This window comes from Haliotis rubra, unplaced genomic scaffold (genome assembly GCF_003918875.1).
Source record: "Haliotis rubra isolate DU_JTF1 unplaced genomic scaffold, ASM391887v1 Scf1952, whole genome shotgun sequence".
In the NCBI taxonomy this organism is placed as follows: domain Eukaryota; kingdom Metazoa; phylum Mollusca; class Gastropoda; order Lepetellida; family Haliotidae; genus Haliotis; species Haliotis rubra.
Window position 1 is genome coordinate 36,438 of NW_025765950.1, and position 23,575 is coordinate 60,012.

Sequence of the window (23,575 nt, forward strand, 5' to 3'; positions counted from 1 at the left end):
TTGTCTCAAATTACAACGTTTATGTAGTTTGTTTTTGTTTGTTTGTTTGCTTTTTAGTTTAGTATGATATATTTCAAATATGTTAAAAAGAAGAAAGAATTTTACCGCTATTTCTCGCATGTGCGGTGGTGGGCGATGCATTCTGAAATGGAGTAAGTAGAAAGATGATTATTGCATATGGATTGAAAATTATTTAAAATTAAACAAAACAAATCAAAAGTTGAATGACTTATTAATGTAAAGTTTATGATAAACGTGAATAACGTAAAACATATACATAACGCATTTACTCACCGTTGGACAGAGTTGATGATTAATGTACACCATTATGTTTCGGCTTCGTAGTATCTCGTCGCAAGTCACCCTACTGTCTGAGAGGTCGATTACTTTCAGACTAGGAAACGTTTTCCTGTTTACTAGGAAAGGTGAATCCCAACCGTTACCGCTCACTCTGACGACACTGGGGTGGGGAATGCTGTCGACGAGGTCTCTGCTCTCTTCTCCAAAACACACCAATTCAATACCATCCTTGTGACAATGCGGGATGAAGCCAAGTGTTAATCCAAACACAAACAGAATAAGGATTACATTCGCCATAACTTTTCGTCTGAGAGTGTTCATACTGACCTATTTCTCATGCGCATTAAATATCTTCGACCCTTGACTGACCAGCGCTGACCAATGTCCAATACACAAGCTCGATATAAGATGATTTGTAAAAGTAAAATAATATAGTCATTTTTATAGTAATTACATTAGTATTGCGCTAACGATTTAGTACGCGTAAAAAAAAAAATTGTTACATAAAATAAAATAGACAGGACTGATACTATTTGAAATAGCGTTATAATGAAATGATGTTATGACATCCATAGGACTCTCGCGATGTTCTCACGCGCCTAGTCCCATCATATGGAGTTAATAAAGCAGCCAAACGTTATAACTCCTCAACACAACAAGTAGTTTTCAAGTAATCAAGGAGAAGCGCTCGTTAATGCGATGCTATACGACATTTATCAATAACCCGTGTTCGATAATGCAAGTTATTTCGTTTTGATTTTCGATATATTGATGGAAAAAATAAAAATAAAAAATTATCACGTTTCCCATGCAATTTATTCTTAAAATTACGTTCGAACGCGGAGAGGGATGATAAGTTTTATAGTAGCTATAGTTAATTGTCACAGCTTCCTTATTTGTTCGACGCGAGCGTTGTTGGGGAGGGGAAGGTCAGCTCCAGCGATAAGTAAACAACACCTCGCGGTTCTTAATCCCTTGTACGTGCTCTCGTGAATAGGTTGGAGTTAATCCCTACCTCTTCTTTCGCCGGAGCTCCCGTTCGTTTAACATAGGAACGTTTTACGATAAGGGGACCCATATTACTACTGTTGTACCTTCTCTTCCTCCCCAATTTGTTCTCATCCATTTCCACTACCTTACTAACACCCCCCAAGTACAACATCCAGACCATCCAGAAGAGGAGACATTACATCTCAGTACTGATTATACATGTTATATACAGTGTTCTCACACATGCTCAATATTTACCTTTAATGTCATGGAAGAAAGGTACAAATCATTATCAATGTGCCAAGTGAGGCTAACTGGCCTTCCCAGAAACATCTCTCAGGTTAACATTTTGTGCAACGCTAAACATGACAAAATGTGTTCTTTCAGTCTTTTTGCCTTGTGATGAAAACGTTACATCTATCACAGTTCAGTGTTGAGGCTAACAGGTAGTTTCCTTTCATCGAATCAAAGGTCTCTTCAGTCATTTCATATGGCACCAATTTGAATTACATTATACTATATGGCGTTTCATTTCAGTAAATAGGATCTCCAGTTAATTTCCTGAATGCCTCCAAAAGCTATCCAACAACCGTATGCTTTAGACAACACACAAGTGAACCATATTGCTCCAATAGGACAATATTCCAACAAAGGTCGCAAAAGTGCCCATGGTCACTATTATGGGGATCTACGTTGGTTGCTGTCCGTCTACAGTCCATTCTTTTTATCGTATTGAGTTTCATTATATATTGTACATGGGATGTCTTGCCGTCCTGTGCTGACACATTTTTAACATGAGACTATATTTATTATTTATGTATAACTTGTTTTAGTCACTGTGTTACTAAAAAAATAACTCTCCGTAGTAAAGTATCGGCAGACGCAGTAAAAAGATTAGCATACTCCGCCTATCTATCACGTCAACGCCGATATGTCACCAAATAAAGTCACGGGGAATATCACGTGAATTGTTCAAGAAAGGTATACACAGAATATCCACGTTCAATAAATGACCCTTGTATATTGAATTTTGTCATTTTATCGTTACGTTCATTACGACTAGTCCCCTTGATCCCCAGTAAGGTGGTCAAACTTTATGTGGTTTATAGCCTGGTTTTATTTGGTCACACTGAATGTATTGAATCTTTTGTCTTTTTTATCTTGATTATGGTCAGGTTGGTTTTATATTAAAATTGTGATATACCCACCTATTTTACTGTCATTTGTCGACAGATATTTTAAAATGATTACCTTGTTTTCATCGCTAAATGGCTGTAATACTGCCGACGCGACGTAAAATTTTAACTCACTCACTCATTCACTCATTAAGTCTAATGTGAAGTGTGGGTGCACTTCCACCCGAGCAATGTAGTGAGAGTGTAACCTCCCTTGTTTCGCGGAATGTTTTATCTTTGAGCGAACAATTTCTGAGCAAGAGTCGTATTTGGCCATTTGAAATCATGTTACAAAGAGCGTGCTCGATTGAATCTAAAAAGTTGTCAACTGTAAACACGTGTACAGTCAACATATGTAACGCATGCTGTGGTCACACTTGTCTCTTTTATTATCCCCCGCAACGCGTTTTGCGGGGGGTATTAAAATGGACTCCGTCCGTCCGTCTGTCCGTCCGTCCGTGCACATTTGTCTTTTCCGGAGCAGAACTCTAAAACCGTTCAATATTTCTTCACCAAACTTGGCACATACATGGATCTGGTGGTGTACTGGTGCCTTTTGGTAGTTTTGGAATTCTGAATTAAATATTTTTGGCGTTTCCATGGCAAAAAGGTCGACTTTGACTGAAATTGGTGGTAGTGCTCTTTTCCGGAGCAGAACTCTAAAACCGTTCACTATTTCATCACCAAACTTGGCACATAGATAGATCTGGTGGTGTACTTGTGCCTTTTGATAGTTTTGGAATTCTGAATAAAATATTTTTGGCGTTTCCATGGCAACAAGTTCGACTTAGACTGAAATTGGTGGTAGTGCTCTTTTCCGGAGCAGAACTCTAAAACTGTTCAATATTTCTTCACCAAACGTGGCACATAGATAGATCTGGTGGTGTAGTGGTGCCTTTTGGTTGTTTTGGAATTCTGAATAAAATATTTTTGTCATTTCCATGGCAACAAGTTTCACTTAGCCTGGAATTGGTGGTACGTGCAAATTGGTCTTTTCCGGAGCTGAACTCTAAAACCGTTCAATATTTCTTTACCAAACTTGGCACATAGATAGATCTGGTGGTGTACTGGTGCCTTTTGGTAGTTTTGGAATTCTGAATAAAATATTTTTGGCGTTTCCATGGCAACAATTTTCTTAGCCTGAAATTGTGGTTGTGCTCTTTTCCGGAGCTGAACTCTAAAACTGTTCACTATTTCTTCACCAAACTTGGCACATAGATAGATCTGGTGGTGTACTGGTGCCTTTTGGTAGTTTTGGAATTCTGAATAAAATATTTTTGGCATTTCCATGCCAACAAGTTTGACATGGAATGAAATTGGTGACAGTGCTCCTTTCTGGAGCAGAACTTTCAAAACCTTTCAATACTCTCCTTCCACTTTTCTATATACACACATAAATATTTGACATAATCATAACTCGTAGACATAATCATGAAGAGTATTTTGCCATTGCGGGGGATATTGATGACTTTGTCTTCTTGTGTCCGGTTCAGATGGGCAAATCAGTTGGAAACATCATATGGCTTTCTCTCAGTTCATCTACTAACAACATCAAAACGTTCTAGGGAATATAACGAATCACACCTACTCGCATATTTGGTGATATTTATTGTATTGTTATATTTTCAATGACCCATACCTGTAATTTCCACAGCTGTTGAGCACTTAACAAGGCACTCAAGGTGTGGACCCGGGTCAGATTCTAAGGTCCTCAGAACCTTACTGCTGGTGGTAAGAGACGACTGAAACAGGCAACCTGTTTGACGCGGGTTGCGCCCCAGTGTCGGTGGAGGAAGGAATTCTGGTATTTGACAGCACTGATTCCTGGAACAGTGTTCCTTTGCCCAACACACCACTTCGGCCCTTACTTTACCTAGACGGGTTGTAGACAGCTCGGTTCTAACAATCGGCTGGTCACGCTAGGCCCGGCCCTGTGCATAGTAAATAATTTTGCACATTCAAGTCATCATTGGGTCTTGGCCATTTCGATTTTTCCTAATTTACAAATTATTGATACATTGGTGCCAAAGAGTCCAATGCCAGAAGTTGGTGGCTCATGGGCCAATCTGGTGATGCCGACCTCCAAAAACATCATACTGATCCGTCTAATAAAAGACCAATATATTCAACGAGTTGTGTCTTGAGAAAAACCATGAAATGAATGATAAATGAAAGATTATCGTGGTATCTGAAACCTAATAACATAATCATAAATAGAAAATGCGGTTTCATAAAGTTCTATTAATCATTTAGTACTATTGGGTTACTGTGTTAAGAATGCTATTGTAACTTAACATTTTTCTTTGATCTGGAGAAGGCATACGATTCTACTTAAAGGATTTCAGTGATTTTGGTTTGAGAGGTCGTTTAACTCAACTAATATCACAGTCGTTTACAGGCAGGTAATTTTAAGTCTGAGTGAGTTCAACCCTGTCTGGCCATTACAATCAGGATCAGTGAGTGAGCGAGTTTTCTAGTCACACCGGCAGTATTTCAGCCGTATAGTGACCAAAACAAGTTTTACAATCAGGATCAGAGTATGAGGCATCTGAATAATAGATAGAAAATAATATAATTGCAGTCGGGCTGTTGTAGTGCTCGTTTACAGTTCATGCATGCTAATCTGGCTAGTAGCCAGACTCATTTACATTTATATGTTGATCACGCTCAGTCCCGTTTTTAATGACACTGACATTGAGTGCGAGGTAAAACCAGTCGCTGAGTGACAACCGAGATACAGGCACGTGTAGCGGCAAGGTAGGAGTCATCATCATCATCATCATCATCATCATCATCATCATCAAAATCAGGTATGAATGCGTGAACGAAAAGAGGATACAATTTCTTAAAAATTCGTAGCATTTACCTGTCTACCTGCATAGATTATCTTAAACCCCAAGTGGAAAAGATCAGTAACATATATGTGTATACCTATACTGGGACTTTTTTAGAATTGTAATATCTATTTCTTTTTTTTTAACTTTTCTCTCATTTTGTATGCATAATAGATAAAAAGAGCAAGAATGTTTATGCCTTCAGTTGTTGTTGTTTTAAGGATATTGCTAAACGATATCATACTAACGTGCAAATTCTTAGGCAGAAATCTACTCCGAAGGTGATATTCATCTTCTAAATCTACTTTACATACAGGACAATTTCTTTGAGATACATCAAGATTATTCTTTAAACATAAGAAACCAGCTCTAAATTTGACCAATACTTGATGACAGATACCCCTTTGGCTCACGAAATATCTTAGATTCTGTATATAACTTATAACGTGAACTGGCACCCGTGAAGAGCCACCTCCTGGTAACGCTAAGAGTTCTTCAATCCCCCCGTGTGGACCCGGGTGCATATTTGGTCCACCATCCTGTTTGCCGTGGGTTGCGCCCCTGTGCCGATGGAGGACGGGATTCTGGTGGTTGGGGACACTTGTTCCAGGAATAGCGTTCTTTTGCCCCACACAACTTCGCCCCTTACTTCAAGTAGACGGGTGGTAGAATGGGCCCGGTTCTATCAATCGGCTGGTCATGCCAGGTCCTGTTCATGGATTTTATGTAATTGCATAAAATTTGATTTGGAATTGTTTAAATTTTTGGTCTTGGCGCCCTGTTCATAGAACAGCATTTGACTATAATATATATTTATCATGAACTCGGTGTCTTATGCTCTAAAAGTCCGGTGGCTCAAGGGCCAATCTGGTTGAAAGTTAATATTTTAGCTTTTTCTGCTGGAGTATATCATCCGGGTATCCTTGGTGCTACAAGCAGGAAATCCAATTGGTATTAATATTGTCTTTACGATACTCCGTGGTGGGTGGGAGCTCGGGTGGTGAGCCATATTACCAACAAACATAGAATACCAAACCCCTTAAAAAACAAATGTCCACTGGAAAATGAAGATGGGCAACGACCTTTAACGTCTGTAGAACATTGGTCACGGTTTTTATTGATTGAGACAGTTGACAAAACATATCTCAAATTGAACCCTTTTGCAATACCTAAGGGTGAGTGAGTGAGTTTGGTTTTACGCCGCTTTTAGCAATATTCCAGCAATATCACGGCGGGGGACACCAGAAATGGGCTTAACACATTGTACCCATGTGGGGAATCGAGCCCGGGTCTTCGGCGTGACGAGCTAACGCCTTTACCACTAGGCTACCCCACCGCCCCCAATACCTAAGGGTGTTCAAGGCATAGCTGGTGAGGTTAAAAACGTCAGACGATTAAGATCAGTTTTTTTGCTAATAGAATGCAACAGGAAGCAACAATCCACCAACCTCATGTCAATAGTTTCGTTTGTCGGTGTTCCTGATTCAGTTACAGCTCATAAAACACTCAATACCAGTACAGGAATTGTTCGAGACAGGGATCAGTTTTTTATTGATATGACTGAGGCTGAAATAGTGTTTGAGATGCGAGATCAAGGAGTTATGTATGATAAACGGTTCTCCACACGAAAGAACTCACAAACACAACCTAAATGCTACGAAATTGTTTCGTCTTTTCGTTCACGCATTCATACCTGATGATGATGATGATGATGATGATGACTCCTACCTTGCCGCTACACGTTGTATCTCGGTTGTTACTCAGCGACTGGTTTTACATCCCCGGACGCTCTAACCACTATCGACCGCGTCATACCAAAATACGTTAAAATATGGCATTTGTTGGTCCCTGCCTGGCGCTCGGCATTAATGGGTACAACAAGGACTGGTCGGCTCGGAGTCAGTATAATGTGTCTGAGTGGGGTATTCTTGCTTCACTGCGGCTTGGTATCTCAGTGGGCTAGAACTATAAAACCAGCTTAAGTCTGGGCTAGTACAAGCAGCCGCACATACACATACACACGCATGCACGTCGTCATATGATCGAAATATTCTCAAGCACGACGTTAAACCCAAATTCACCTCACCTCACCTCACCTCACCTCACCTCACCTCACCTCACCTCACCTCACCTCACCTCACCTCACCTCACCTCACCTCACCATTGTTGATATGTACCCACAAAATTGCAGCCTGCGATCATCTCTTAAGACCAGAATACAAACATGATCAGTCAATGTCTCATTACTCTTGTCCGATTCGGATAAAACTTTTTCATTCACAAACTTTTGTTAAACAGTGACAAGTATGACAACGAACGAGACGAGTCATGGGTTTCCAATGGATGAGAGAACTAAAGACGATATACATGTGGACAAAGAGTCTGCAGATCAGAGGGCCAAATGGAATTCACGTATTGAATACATCCTCTCCCTTGTTGGCTTTTGTGTTGGATTCGGGAATTTGTGGAGGTTCCCGTACGTCTGTAACAGAAATGGCGGAGGTATCAGAAACAATCTCTTTCTGTAGTGATTAAGCACAGTATGTGGCTATGATTACACATTGCCATTTAGAAAGAGGTCAAATGTGAATATGTTATATTTGGGATTACACTTTCTTAGTAAAGTACAAATTCTAGTACTTTTTGGGTTGAGTCGCATCTGCGATTCGAACCCACACCCTCAGAGTCAGGCACCTAGTCGCCAGCACACAAAGTCAGCCGCCTGACCCGGTCAGCCGTCGCGACTTCCAGTATGTGGATCTGACATTGTTTGATCTGGCTGCGATACTGTTGATAGCAAGTTATATATATTTCCTTATTTTGTACATTTTTTGCCAGGGTTGTGTGGTAGCCGGCTGGTTCGAGCGTTTGCTCGTCACACCAAACACACAGGTTCTATTCCCCACGATGTGTAAAGCCCAGTTCTGCTGCCCCCTATATATGTTGCAGGTATATAGATGTGTTAAAAGCGGCGTAAAACTATTCAACTCAATCTATACCATAATATGTATGTATATACGCTCAACGGTATATATTTGAATTTGAATTTATTTGTTGTAAATTACTAAACGATAAGCGATTGAAACTGCCTTTGGATGTTACAAATTGCCTTCGAATATGTTCTGACACCCACGTTTGGTTGTTTGTTTACTCCACAGGCGCCTTCCTGCTGCCGTTCCTACTCTGTATCTTAATCATTGGGTTCCCCGTGTTCTTCTTAGAAGCCTCACTGTCTCAGTTCTCCGGGAGGGCGACTCCTTGTGTGTGGAGTTTCTGTCCTATATTCAAAGGTTGGTATGATGTGCATGGATACATTCATTCAAAATTATCGAAGGAAATCAGTTTAGAATTATCGAGCAAAGAGACCCGTGAAAATCCGGGTTAGAATATTGATCTTCAGTAACCCATGCTTGTCGTAAGAGGCGACTAACGGGATCGGGTGGTCAGGCTCGCTGACTTGGTTGACACATGTCATCGGTTCCCAGTTTCGTAGATCGATGCTCATGCTGTTGATCACTGGATTGTCTGGTCCAGACTCGAATATTTACAGACCGCCGCCATACAGCTGGTATGTTGCTGAGTGCGGCGTAAAACTCAACTCACTAACTCACTCACTCGAGCAAGGACATTGCTGTCTGCATCTTGTTTATACATGGAGTCTCCCGAAATAAATTGCTGGAATATTGCTGGAAAGCGGCGAAAAAATAAAACCACCTAAATGAAAGTCTCAAATGAATGATTGCACTGGTAGATCGTTTGTACTGCCTCCAAGGAGGCAAACAAACGTTTCTAGAAACATGTAGTCAGATTCTTGTGACCATTTGTCATGGAAACAGGAGTTGGTGTCGGTGCCCTGGTGATGTACGTCGCCTGCATCCCGTCCAACGGCATCCTCCTGGCCTGGCCCATCTACTACATGGTCAAGTCCTGCTCCAGCGTCCTGCCCTGGACAACTTGTGGCAACGACTGGAACACCAACCTGTGTGTGGAAGACGTGAGGAACGTCACCTACAGCAGCCACAACGGAACAAGTGCGGATGATAACATTACTGCTGGTGCCACACAACGCTGGGAAAATGTCACTCTAGGTCATACAGCGGCCGAGGAATTCTGGCAGTACGATTATTCCTTGGGGGCCATAGTTTGAATTAGTCGTTGGCCCGTTGTACTTGTTGTTATTAGGCAATTTTTTTAATAACTTATTAAATCACAGTGACATGACAAAATACAAAATTGAACTTTGTGATTTCAATAAAGTTATAGTTGAGGTGTTCAGTAACAAGACCGTGTTGTTGCATCTGATCCCTGAAGGGAAACTCACAACCACTAATGCAAATGAGCTCAGCACACGCTTAAAATGCCCCTGACAAACCTCACTGAGGACCAAACATACCAATTGTAGCATGTGTTAATCAACAAAACTCTCAAACGGTGATACCATGTACCGGTTCAGTCCAGCTGTTTCCGTCGTTGTTTCAGGTACAATGTGCTGAGTATATCTCGAGGTTTGGAGGAGGTGGGCTCTGTCCAATGGCACATCGTGGCTTGTCTGTTCGCTTCATATGTCATCATATTTCTGTGCATGATTCGCGGGGTCAAGTCCGTGGGCAAGGTAAAACGTATCATATCAGTATTAATGAGTTAAATGGCCGAAGAGGGATATGTTCGATGTCTACTTGGCATTGCCAATCAACCAGTGTGTATTCTAATTGCAATCACATTTATCTTATATACAACGCACATTGTTCGCCTGTTAGTTGTCAGAACAATGTCTTTCTGAAATACGGAAGGGTCCTCTATGTTACAGCTCAGTCACAAAGCCTGTATGTTCGCGAGTCTAAACAAGAACACAAGTACATCAGGAAACAACATGGTCACAATTCCCGAACACCCGATCCAATATAGTGAAAGTACTAAAAGTCAAGATGATAACAACTCCTTGTAGTTGGCATTGGCAATATGTAGCCATCTCACAGATGACATCCTTACCTTGTCAGCTTGCTGATAGGGTTAACTTCTTTGGTCATGTACACAAGGCGTGCGTAGTTCCAATCCCAGCACGGGACTCGGAAATTTTATGGCCGCTGAAATACATCAGTGTGCATCAGTGTATGTACTAACGTCAAGATGGTAACAACTGCTTGTTTTTCCAGGCAGTGTACGTGACGGCAATATTGCCGTACATACTCCTGATCATCATCTTCATCAGCACACTGATTCAACCGGGAGCAGGTTCCGGTCTGTTGTACTACGTCACGCCGGACTTCCGGAAACTACAGGATGTGAAGGTGTGTTCAGCAGAATGTACGGCGCAGACCGTTCTGGCAGGGTTCGGTGGTAGGGCTTTGTAGTAGAATCCCAGGGTTAGCGTTTTCTGGTGGAATCCCAGGGATAGAGTCACGTGGGAGAATCCCGGGGTAACTTCTAGAGGTAGAATTTCGTGGGTAGAGTCAATTAAGTCAAGTGGTAGAATCCCAGGGGCAAACTCTTGTGTGAGAATCACGGCTGTAGAGTCCCGTCAAGTGGTAGAATCCTAGGGGCAGAGTCTTGCGGGAGAATCCAATGGTAGAATTTATTCGTAGGATCCGGGTGTAAAGCTTTACAGCAGGGTTATGTAATAGAAATAATGGGGTAGGTAATAGTTTTTTCAGTGGTTATTATTCCCATGCATTTGGTCAAGGTATAAAGCATTATACAGACTTGACTTAAAGTAAAACATTTTCCAAAACAATATAAGTGCTTGTAAGGGATTGTGTTCAAGACAACAAGAGAGTAACTCAAAAATGTCTCTGTGATCATTTAATAATGAACAAGAATTCTTGGTCAAATATTATGAGTTCGGTGTAATTATTATGATGGTAATTATGACAAGGTGTGGCTTGAGGCGTTTCTACAAGTGATGTATTCTCTGGGACTAGGCTGGGGTTCCATTGGCACCGCTTCCAGCTATAACAAGTTCCACGAGCCGTGTCACAAGTAAGTAATGGTCGAAGAGACATGAGGTGCCAGCCTAATCTTTCCTGGGATACCTCTTCATTCGGTATGCAAACATAGACCCGTGCTCATCCGGATTAGATCTTCAGCAACCCATGGTTGCCGTAAGAGGCGACTACGGGATCGGGTGGTCAGCCCGGCTGGCTGACTTGCGTAGATCGATGCTCATGATAATCACTGTCTAATATTTCCTCTCATACCCAAACATTCGCTTCACGTTAACAAGAACAACAGTGGTGCACCATGTCCATTCCCAAACCCTAATGTTTGCTATATTTCTAAGACCATAGGAGTAAAAGTGTCGCCAAATTGAGAGACCATTTTGCGAGACCGACTATTTTGAAGGCACGAGTTTAGGAATTGCACGAAATTGCGTGTCCGCCTTCAGTGTCACCTGGGTGTGATGACACACAACATGTTCCCAACGATGTGGGAACGTTGTAGATTGGTAACGTCATGACACAACGTTAGTATTACGTCATTTTATAACGTTATGTCACCAGGTAATACCAACGTTGCAAATTTACGCTGAGGAAACGTTATGCTTTGGGCGCTTCTTATAACTGGGTGCCATGAGCGTTTTATGTAAAGCTTTCACTTTGAGATTCTTTCTTCACTATAAAGCTACAGCCTCAGAAAACACGACCAAAACAACATCCAAACCGTGAAATTGTCAGCTAGGTAGGCTGATCATAACGCATTCCTCGTCAGTGAAAGACGTCAACCCTCTGTGAAACTAATGAGTGTTCAGTCCAATTAACTAGAGACATATCCTTTAGTGAACAATTGTCGATGCTCTCAGATGCACCTTAGTTTATCTTATATCATGCTCAAGACAAAAGGAAGCGATATTCCTAACATGCCCACATTGTGGGATGTAAATATGACGTCATTCCAACCGTGGCGTCACGTCACAATTAACTAGAAATATATCCTTTAGTGAACAAGTGTCGATGCTCTCAGATGCACCTTAGTTTATCTTGTATCATACTCAAGACAAAGAGGCTTGATATTCCTAAGATGCCCCACATTGTGGGATGTACGTATGACGTCATTCCAACCGTGGCGTCACGTCACAGTATCATTAAGTCATGTAGGGATACTTTTCATGTGGATTTGTCATAATCCACTCTTAATTTCTCTTTGACGTTTATCATAAGATATGTTTATTCGGGGTCAAGGTGGCGAAGATAGAAGACAAATAATAATCCCCAGTGAAACTTGAACTAGCGTCCGCCAGAAGATTGCACACAAGATCAGTTGTATCTATTTCTGATAGGGACGCCATCATAGTGAGCACGATATCTGAAGGTACAAGCATCTTTGCCGGCCTGGTGACTTTTGGCATCCTTGGGTGATGTCTGAGAAAACTGGCGTCCATATTACGGATGTAGTTTCCAGCGGTGAGTAAGGTGCTTAGTTTGCTTTGGGTATTTTTTATCTTACGCCCAGGTTTAAATCTAGTGAACACAAAAGGCGACATCCTGATGTCCACGAAAACACCAGCTGCAGCTGTTTCACTACAGCTTAAATGTCAAGCTGTGAACAGCTGTATGTATGAAGCCCTTTAAATACCTATGGGCGGCCACTATGGTCGTACGTTCAGAAAACATAGACTAGGAACTTGGGAAATGGTCAAAATGGTGATGACATTTGTAAGTGTAATCGCGTTAGATCAATTTGTAACTTTCAAAGCAATGGTCTATTGTTTTAAATAAAACTTGACTTTGTTCTTGTACAACCGTACATGGTTGCATGATAATACAGAAAATGAAATTCCGTTATCAGTCTCTGACATCCCATACTTATATTATATACACAGACATATTATATATGATGAACGTTTATTACAACCATAAAGTCTTATGTACTCATTCAAGGATAAAAAGTACACAAGGATAATAACAGAAGAAAGTTTATACAATACTGTTATCCTATCGTGATGAAGGTCCAGGACTAGGTTTTGTAGCCTACCCAGAAGCTCTGGCGCAACTTCCGGTGCCTCAGTTGTGGTCCTTCCTGTTCTTCCTCATGCTTCTTGCTGTGGGCCTGGATTGTCAGGTGGGCGTCTCCATTTTGCCATATATGAGTACATTACGTGAGTATGCAACATTGATCATGAACGTTGTGAGGACAGACAAGCCGTAGTCTCAACAGGCAAGTTTTGAATGCAGACGTTTATATAAACGAAAACTAAATTTTTAAAAAATGATAAGAAATCACTGTTAAAAGGACACTCCTTTGTACTTCACCAGCATGTTTTAAGAATATCACTCCGTAATGATACTAGGTGTCCACACTCCTGACACGTCATAAATACATGCAAAGACAAGTCAAGTAGTTACGTACATTAACACTCACTAATAGGTACAAAAGAAAATTGTTTCAAAATGAAAGTGTCCTCCATATGTGTGCCATACGAGAACATCACATATTAAGAAGAAAGCGTTAGACAAGGCTGTAATAGCCCTCGTAAAGGAAATACATGATTGGTAAGTTTAGTGACATTGGGTATAATTATTTGGCCGAACAAAGCGGACGCAGACACATTTCACACAGTCTTGGGGCCATCACCTCATCACAGGAAAGGCAGTGGGGCGGCCTAGTGGTTAAAGCGTTCGCTCATCACGCTGAAGGTCCGGGTTCGATTTCCCAAATGAGTACACTGTGAGATTGCTGGAATATTGCTAGAAACGGCGTAAAACCATACTCACTCACTCAGTCATGACAGCTGATTGGAGGACTACTAATGTACATTTTTTTGCTTTCAGTTCATGAACGTGGAGGTCATCACAACAGCCCTTGTAGACAAATACCCGAAAGCTCTGTCACGAAAGCGTTGGCTTGTAACCGCTGGTGTATGTGTGATATGCTTTCTTGCAGGAATCTTACTCTGCACGCAGGTAAGATTTACGTTTGGCCCTCGCCTTATGGCTTCGGACATGGTACCGGTGCGTTGAAGCTCCACGTGGAACAAATTCTATGACCTAGTTATGATGCCCTCAAAGGACTGGTTGGTTGGTTGGTTGGCCGGCTGGTTTAACGCCGCACACAGAAATATTCCAGCTGTATGGCGGCGGTCTGTAATTAATAGAGTCTCTGGACCAGACAATCCAGTGATCAACAGCATGAACATCGATCTACGCAATGGGGATACAATGACATATGTCACCCAATTCAGCGAGCCTGACCACCCGATTCCGTTAGTCGCCTCTCACGACAAATATGGGTTGCTGATGACCAATTCTAACCCGGATCTTCACGGGGCAGGATGCGTGGATATTCATGACCATCATCATCATCACCGTCGCCATCGCCGTTGCTAGTTGTTGTTGTTGTCGTTGTTGTTGTTGTCGTCGTCGTCGTCGTTGATGTTGTTGTTATTGTTGTTAGGATTTTTATTGCGGTTTCAGGGCGGCCCATACACCCTTCAGCTCCTGGACTGGTATATAAGTGCTTTATCAGTCTTTCTGTTCTGCACACTGGAATGTGTTACCGTGGTCTATATCTATGGTGAGCTACATTTCAAATCATTACCACATGAATGCCTATTTCTCTGGGCGTTACTATCTCTGATGCAGTTAGCACAAAATATAAATAGTAAGTTAGTTTATCCTACGATATGTATTTCCGCTGACTAAGGAGATATACTGAGGGAAAGAAATAAGGGATCACATGAAAGGACAAGTGTTCCTTAGTTTTTCCAAGGTTTCTTCACAAGCTTTGTATCGCATAGCTTGTGAAGAACCTGGAGAACAAATAAAGGGAGCACTTGTAACTTTCATGTGATCGCCAACCCTCCCTCAGTATATATTTTACATTTTCTTCTGTTCTATTTCTTGTGGTAAATATAGCAACGTTTTCGTGTTGAACAGCTGGACATGCCTTTAGGTCAGCACGATATCTATTTGTAATTTTATATGAAGCTGAACAAATCATACCTGGTTTGCTGTTAAACTTTGTGTATGTGCACTATACGATGTCATACATGTATTCCAGGAGTGAAGCAGATGAGCAAGGATGTTGAGATGATGATTGGAAAACCACTTCCGATCGTCGTAAAGATCTTTTGGGCTTTCGTCATACCAGCAGTGCTCCTTGTAAGTGATCGAAGGTTGTTAATAGAGATTGGAAATCAATTTCTTACCTTTTGCTTATAGCACGAACATCAGGGCTAATTGTGGTCAATTTGATCTATGTTTTAAACATTAAAATGATAATTATTTTAGGTATAAAACTTATTTGCCCAATTGTCCTTCTTCAGCTGATTCCTTTCATGAGGATGTATGACAAAGTATGGATTTCCCTGAGGTGTTCAGAATGCAACAAACTTTATTCATGTTACATGAAGCTTCTGATGGATATTTCAGACTGCCTTCATCCTGACACTCCTTCAGTACCAACCGCCGACCTACGGCAAGTACACCTTCCCCGGCTACGCCAGCATCATCGGCTGGTTCATCGCCTCTGTGTCCATCATCCCATTGCCAGTTTATATGATTCTGGCTGTGAAGAAGCATATGGCGTCACATACGTTCAGACAGGTTAGTGTTAAGTTCGTCTTGTGATAGCACTTTAGGACACCATTATTCCATTGCCAGTTTATATGAATCTGGCGGTGAAAAGCATATGGCCTCCCACACGTTCAGAGAGGTTAGTGTTAAGTTCGTCTTGTGAAAGCACTACTGGACGCCAACTTCTACTTAAGAAACTATTCAAATGTGAGAACAATTCAAAGGAAGTCTGCGCCGATTCGCATAAGATCGGTTAAGAATATGCAAATATTTGTTGTTGGTTTCTTTTGGTTTTTTTTGTTTATTTTTTTTCCCTTATCTGTTTTTTTTTTTTTTTTCTGGGCTTTTAGGGAAGTTGTGATTTGTGTTTGCGCACATGGGCATCTCTGTCCATCAGTAATCTCCCAGTGATGTAGCATGTCGTACAGCAAGTGATTTCGTAAACAAACCAGTGATTGATGGCATAAGCAAAGTCGATTCGAATCGACTCTCCTTTCAGACATGTGAGATCCGATGAATGAATGAATTAAGACAGATGTTCAAGCCAGATTGAAATATTGAAGGCATTCCTTGACACAATAAGTATAACTTTTGTGTTAATGTTTCAGAGTATCCAAATGGCTCTTCGCCCCGAGGATGTGTGGCGTCCTTCTGATCCCCTGTACAGGGGGAAGTACCGAGACAACCTTGTACATACACAGTATTCCTTGAAGGACCATATGACAAGTGTGTTTACAAAGTAACATGTCAGTGATCAAAAAGCTCGTAACATCTTGGCATCATAACATTCCAATACCTCCGTCATCTGCCACCAGTTATTAGAAAATCAATCTTCATTGTACTTTGTATGTTTACGGTATAATGTTACTTTCGCTAGACAGGAGTTGTTAGTCATTGATTCCGGGACAGGCATAACATGTGATCAACATTATGAACAACGACCTCCGTCTGAGTATACCGCCCATGTCGAAGAAGATATCTGTATATTTCAGTGATAATTGACATTAAATTTGCAATCAATCTTTGAACTTGTATTACGTTTGTTTTAGGCGGTGTTTTAATTAAGCTTGGGATCCTATTTAACTGTCGTCATTAGCTTTGTGTTGTTAGGATGCTGGTTATCTTCAATAAAAAGTGTGAGTGTATGTCTATGTTTAAATATGGGCGACCCGTGAAGATCCGGGGTAGAATAGGTTTTCAGTAACCCATGCTTGCTACAAAAGGCGACTATGCTTGTCGTAAGAGGCGACTAACGGGATCGAGGTGGTCAGGCTCGCTGACTTGGTTGACACATGTCATCATATCCCAATTGCGCAGATTGATACTCATGCTGTTGATCACTGGATTGTCTGGTCCAGACTCTATTATTTACAGACCACCGCCATATAGCTGTAATATTGCTGAGTGCGGCGTAAAACTAAAACTCACTCACTCACTAAAATAAGGGCGATCTAGTTGAAGAAGCACATGTTCTGAGTGCTTGTGAAACCATGGTGTACCATGATCAGCCGATTGATACAGTAACGTAGATTGTGGTTGGCTCTTGAAATTTTTGTTTTGTTTGTAAGTGGCCCGAATGAAGTAGGGATCTTGCACCATTAGGTTATGGTATAACATAGTCTTGATCCATTACGTTATTCTGATGTTGAATTAAACGCTCCTTATATAACGTTTACAAATTCAGATGTAGGACTTCACCCACCTGAAATGTAAATATAGAATATGTTTCATATTAGATTCACACACAAAGATTTGACAAACGAGATCAACTTTCAAACACCCAGCTTACTCTTCATATTGAGCACTATTCCTGCAGCTCGAAACTTTGTGGTTTACATTTCACAAGTTGTGAGGTAAGTCGAGTCAGATCTCTCTGCAAAGAGAGTGATACGGCTCACTAGTTGTTTGAACAATCTTACTGCGATCAAGTCATTAGTTAAGTTTTCAAAACGATTCATGGTAGCTGTACCGGGGCAATGACAAAAATTATATCGATGCAATGCCCTATTTTTCCTGTTTTAAGTTTACGTGATTGCTCTGTCAGATGAATTTTTCACTAGCCATGGCTTTTGTTAAGGACGGGAGCAAGATCTGAAGCGTACAATCAGCTCAACTCTGCCTTTGAAAATCATGCTTCGAATATGGAAAGGGTTCTGTCTTATATATTTACATCGCTGCTTGACAATTAGCAGAACTGTTCTGTCAGATGAACTATTAACTAGCCCTGGCTTTGTGCAATCGATGAAGCGGGATACTCTCACCCCGTGTTATGATCAATTGATAATGATTTGTAAACAAATACACATGATAGAATCTGAAGCGTACAGTCAACTCACCTCTACCTTTGAAACTGATGCTTCGAATATGGAAAGCGTTCTGTCTCATCTATTTTCATCGCTGCTTGACAGTTAGCGCCGTTTCGGTGTTAATCCACGATAGTAACTTGAGTCTTGTCTGAGATGAACACAGCTGCCAACTAAGAATTAGCGTTGCACATGCCAGCCTTCAATAACTGATGGATGATCTATATAAGTATGGTTTCTGTGCATTATCTTTGTGCTAAATCAATCTCACCATCAGATCTAAGTGCTCGTTACTGTTACACAAAGTTCCGTGCACAAGTTAAGTCAGAATATCCTTTTCGCAAACTTTGGAACAACCAAGGAACGAAAAGAACAGGTTGATATTAACTAACCAGAAAGCGACGATGACACCATTCAACACAAGAAGTGAGTGAGTGAGTCAAAGTTTATAGTCACAACTGTAGTATTTCAGCAATATCGGCGCCTTGACCAAGATTTCAGACATACTGACTCCATGTTTCGCTACATTTGTTGCTAGGGGCACTGTGTATTCGCACGTATAATAGCGCGTCGTACCACCGTCTGTAGAAAACGGTAAGCTCGATCCCCTTACCCAACACCAGGTAGATGTAGCGACTAGGATCGGGGAAAACCCTTTCTGTGAAAATTCATTTTACTAGCCCTTCGTTCACACGGATTGTCTCCCCTTGCACGTTCTGAGATGGTAGCAGTCCAGGAATAACGCCCTGAAAATATATAGCTTTATTTTGAAACTGAAAAGGAGCCCAGCAGGGGCTGAACAGAAAATGATGTGGTGCAGGGGCTGTGAGACAGACAAGACAAGTACAGTCATCGAAGAACACACGAGCCGACAGGTGTCAGACAACAGTTTGAAACTACCGTAAAATACCATTTTGTATTTCTTGAACAAGCATCGTGGCCAGGTTTCAGTGTTGACTGTGTATTGATTTCCTTTTTTACTTCTCCTGAGTTTTAAATGTACTTGCGTCAATGTTTTTCAAAGAAATTAACCCTCTGCCCGGGTCCCGGGGCCTTTGAGGCCCGTTGGCACTAAAATTGCATCGCCCAAGCTCCATGTTAAATTGTTGTGCCTGATACTACAATGTATTCGTCTCATCTGATGTGCTTTACATTGACACAAGGATATTGGTCATCACATTAATTATGTACAGTCGAAAATATCATTTCACCCATGAAGCCGGTTACCCGGGCGTAAGAAGCCCGGCCATACTGTTTCTTTCATGGTCATGAGATAACATTGCAAACAGTAGTCCTCAAAATCAATACAATTTAAAACTTAATCACAATAGCTAATAAACTTTCAATCAATAACGACATATTACAATTCCTGGAACGGTACCGTTCTACGTCAAGGCACAAATGTCTTAGCGTTAGCTTGTACATATAGTCAAATGTGGCACGTGCAGTATGTGGCCTTGACTTTGCCTTGCCGAAATATTTCAATCTGACGGTCAATAATCGGAGCCACTTGATGTCTGTACGAAAGCTGCATCATGTCTCTGAAAAGCGAGGGATGAAAATATTATTTATGGAACAATCTTTCATTCCAGAAACGCAATTATAATATTACCTATGGCTTTGTGCAAAATATAGACTGGGCAACAAATATGACCACTAACATGTTTGGAATGTAAATTTGTGTTGAAAAGTCTTATTCATTGAATATTGAAAATACTATGTTTAAGATACCATTGATACCAGTGGTGTCTTATCCGATATATTTTTATTTCATTTATAATTTTATTCAATTTCAAAATCTATTATCATTCTTTGGATGCTGAAAGCAAATACAGCGTAGTCACTGCTGACCTTCAGATATGTAAAAACTAAAAAAAGAACATACGACAAAATCAACTCATAGATTTACTAAAGTATATTTTTTTCGTCAGTGAGTGAGTGACTGAGTTTAGTTTTACGTCGCTTTACAGCAATATCATGGCGGGGGACAAGAGAAATAGCCTTCACACATTGTAACAATGTGGGGAATCGAACCCGGGTCTTCGGCGTGACGAGCGAACGCTTTAACCACTAGGCTACCCCACCACCCCTTTGTTCCTCAGTGTATATATATTGGTGATTGTCGTACCGCAAACAAACCTCTGATCATTGAACACGATACCCAATCTAGATACCTGAGCCGAGGGAATGACACTTGACAGATGTTTCTAAACATCTAAAAACAATAATAAAAGGACAAGGTCACTGACTTTTTCACCGAAGTCCTTAATACTATGCCACAGTTTAAGTCTATATACAACTGGCAAGAGGTGAACAGGTGCCCCGTGGACTTAAGAAGGATGCTGTCTCATCTCCAGTGTGAGAATAATGACGGTAAGAAGACTCTTCTCGGTAAAAGGACTACTTACATCACAAAGACATCCTTCTTCAGCAACAGCCATTCTTGGAGGAGACGGAAGACGTTTCATCATTACCCAGGTCAACCAATTGTCCTTCCCATGATTCCACTCTGACCTAGAAGAATTATCCTACTTGTTCTCTGAACAAGAAGTCAGCCTTTGATCACTGCAAATGCCACGAACAACATTGTTCCACTGAAGGTGTTCACATAACAGGGCACTCATCCACACCAGCAGGTACTGTCGAAGAATAGCTCCATTAAACTGTATCTGTGAAATGAATGTACGAATAAGTACCTATTTGCAATCTGTAATCACTATGACATCAAATATTTGTGACAAGAACGAAAACCATTTTTGCACGACTGCTAGCTTGTAAACAATATTATCTAAACAGATGCAAAAGAGTATTTCACGGACTACACGTGAAACGTGTCTGGATTTGTTTGTTTTCGACTAAGGTCCATACAGGAAGCAAAAGTACTGGAAATCCCCATGGTCCCTAGTATGTTTATCTACCTTCAGTTGTTTAAATATTGTATTATCTTACGTAGTAAAATAGATTCGAATCTGTATGGTACGTTTAGACACCGTCTGTGGCAGTCGAGGTCTTGACAGTCTTTTGATGACTGGAAATTATAAAAAGTACATGTATATTATGTATGCAAAACTGTTCTAGTCAGCTGAAATACTGACTCCAAATTGTGAGTCAGTCACTGTTTTCACGACTGGATCATGTCAGCCAAGGGTTTTGAACATTTAATCATCGCATGTTGATTAATGCCTATCTAGCTCCTCAGAGTTCGATGTAACAATCATGGCCGCCATTCCCCTGGTAATCTGGGAGAAATAGGTGTGGTATGAAAACAGAAACAAACATGATGTTGGGATGAGGACAGTTACCGGTATGGTTCGAGAATGCTTATATACTGTCTGATTTGACAATTCATGTTTTTGGCTCTTTGATTCTGTTGATGGAAGGGATTCACCTATATAGGACTATTCACAATTGTATATTCATAGTTGCATTACCCTAGATCTACTAGGAAATGATTTGTGATCATGTGATCATTGATCACAACTGACGTCTAAAAACACAGTTATTGAATGACGTCAACAATAGTATGGTAATGAAGATTCATTGTCCCTTCTGACGTTATTTAGAACTTACGTCACAATTAAATTCAAATGACATAAAAATGCTGCATGGATGACGTAAGCAATATACGTCGAGAGTGGAAGGATATATTTACTAGTGCAGGTGCATGTTTATGGACTCGCTTATCTCTAACACTATAAGTAATGATCTGAAATCAGCTCTACAATCACAGTTTGATCCATATTCCTCATGTTTCGGCCGCATCCGGCAGAGGCGACATCTCACACGACTGTCACAGTGAACCCTAGTATGGTGATCTACCTTCAGTTGTTGGCGATGAATAGCCCATTTTACATTGTATTGTCCAAAATAGTTGTTTACTTTTAAAGATATATGTTAGCTAGTTTTAACTCATTTTGTGATAATCTAGTAATTTTACTGTCCTTCGTTGACAGGGTTTTATAAATTATGTGTATTTATCATGAATATAGAATTTGTTTTAGTCACGATATGGCTGAAATATTGCCGATGTGACTTTAAATCTTAAATCACTCACTCACTGTCACTGAAACACAGAATTCTTCAGTCTATAAACCCGACAACGCATCTATGTGTTAAGTTTCATGGCCATGGTATAAATAGGCTTAAATAACTGTGATCCCGTTGTCTAATTATAAACGTTGAAGTGGTCAAATAGACGCTCTGGCTTGTTAAGATATACTTCTTGTCACTCAAGGCGCGCACCTAAAATCGCCCACCTGCCTGTCATCTTTCTATATTTACTGTATTCAAATCAATTGTATCACATTCGACCCTTGGGAAAGCCATATCATTGATGTTGTGGGAGATTGATGGAGGAACAGTGGCCAAAAGGGGTCTCTTAAGATTGTTACCGAACATTACCTAATTATAACACATTTTTATGTTTACTATAATTATACTAATGACCATATTCTTAATTTAGTTTAATCAGTCAATTTTGATATTTTGGGGACTGACATTTTGCATATAGTTTGAATATGTGATTATTAGCTAAGTCTGATATCTATTCCATCAATACTAAGAACCGTAATATTAATTGATTAAGAATATCTTGCAACAATGTGTGACATGCATCTATCTGCATGACAAATGTGGGACAAATGGGAAAAATCATAACACTCTGAAAAAGGTTCTAATTTTCATGTTGAATAAATTCCTGCACCCAACTAGCGAACCAATGTAGTAACTATCAGATGGTAAGTTGACACATTTAGAACACAGTCGCATATTCCTGACGATTAACATCAGTAACACCTGACCCGTGAAGATCCGGCTAGAACTAATCTTCAGTTTCCCATGCTTGACGTGCAGGCCCAGGGGCGACTTGCCAAATCGAATTGTCAGGGTTGCTGACTTGGATGACACATGTGATCGTATCCAAATTGCAGAGATAGATGATCAATCACTGGATTGACTTGTCCAGATTCGATTATGTACTTACACAAACAAACAAAATCCTCCCGGTACAGCATCTCCCGATTCTATATTTGTAGCCCTGGGGCTCCTTTCACGAAGCAACCTTTACTAAGATTAACCTTAACTCCCATTCTTTAACATTGCACTAAGGTTACCTTAGCGACTTACGATCACCTTAGTGCTTTGTGAAAGGAGGCCCTGGTATGCAAGGTTTTTGTTGGTTGGAATCTTTCATCATTTGTTGCATTCATCATTTTGCGATGATATGAACTGGTAAAATAGACACCATCATACGGATAGACTTGACAGTAACACATCTGGGATACGATGAACAAAAGCCAACAAAAGGTACAGAAAACGGTAACACTTGCTCAGTTGTGTTAGTCTTCAGCTGACAACTGAAAATGCTAAGCATGGCCTGTTCCATCAAAAGGTGCTTAGCGTAAACTATAATATTAAGCTTGTTGTACGAAAAGGCATGAGTCGAGTCTGACGCTGCTTTTGATGAT

General features: G+C 40.7%; 2 protein-coding genes across 2 annotated transcripts; both read left to right on the forward strand.

The window, feature by feature from the left end:
* The first annotated feature begins 9,125 nt into the window (after nucleotides 1-9,125).
* Nucleotides 9,126-10,650, forward strand: LOC124274891 (sodium- and chloride-dependent creatine transporter 1-like). The gene is made up of 3 exons (XM_046710259.1): nucleotides 9,126-9,415; nucleotides 9,779-9,911; nucleotides 10,453-10,650. Exons 1-3 carry the CDS (start codon nucleotides 9,126-9,128, stop codon nucleotides 10,648-10,650), a joined length of 621 nt encoding a protein of 206 aa, XP_046566215.1.
* Nucleotides 10,651-14,709: 4,059 nt separating this feature from the next.
* On the forward strand, nucleotides 14,710-16,561 carry LOC124274890 (sodium- and chloride-dependent glycine transporter 2-like). Its single transcript, XM_046710258.1, has 4 exons — nucleotides 14,710-14,806; nucleotides 15,293-15,393; nucleotides 15,664-15,837; nucleotides 16,416-16,561. The coding sequence occupies exons 2-4, from the start codon at nucleotides 15,304-15,306 to the stop codon at nucleotides 16,548-16,550; spliced, it is 399 nt and encodes a 132-aa protein (XP_046566214.1). The 5' UTR covers nucleotides 14,710-14,806; nucleotides 15,293-15,303; the 3' UTR covers nucleotides 16,551-16,561.
* The last annotated feature ends 7,014 nt before the right edge of the window (nucleotides 16,562-23,575 follow it).

Coding starts and splice junctions, on each gene's coding strand:
- LOC124274891 (XM_046710259.1), top strand. CDS start 9,126: ATGGAAACAGGAGTTGGTGTCGGTGCCCTGGTGATGTACGTCGCCTGC. Junction 9,416..9,778: donor GCGGCCGAGGAATTCTGGCA/GTACGATTATTC, acceptor TCGTTGTTTCAG/GTACAATGTGCTGAGTATAT. Junction 9,912..10,452: donor GGGTCAAGTCCGTGGGCAAG/GTAAAACGTATC, acceptor TTGTTTTTCCAG/GCAGTGTACGTGACGGCAAT.
- LOC124274890 (XM_046710258.1), top strand. CDS start 15,304: ATGAGCAAGGATGTTGAGATGATGATTGGAAAACCACTTCCGATCGTC. Junction 15,394..15,663: donor TCATACCAGCAGTGCTCCTT/GTAAGTGATCGA, acceptor TGGATATTTCAG/ACTGCCTTCATCCTGACACT. Junction 15,838..16,415: donor CGTCACATACGTTCAGACAG/GTTAGTGTTAAG, acceptor TTAATGTTTCAG/AGTATCCAAATGGCTCTTCG.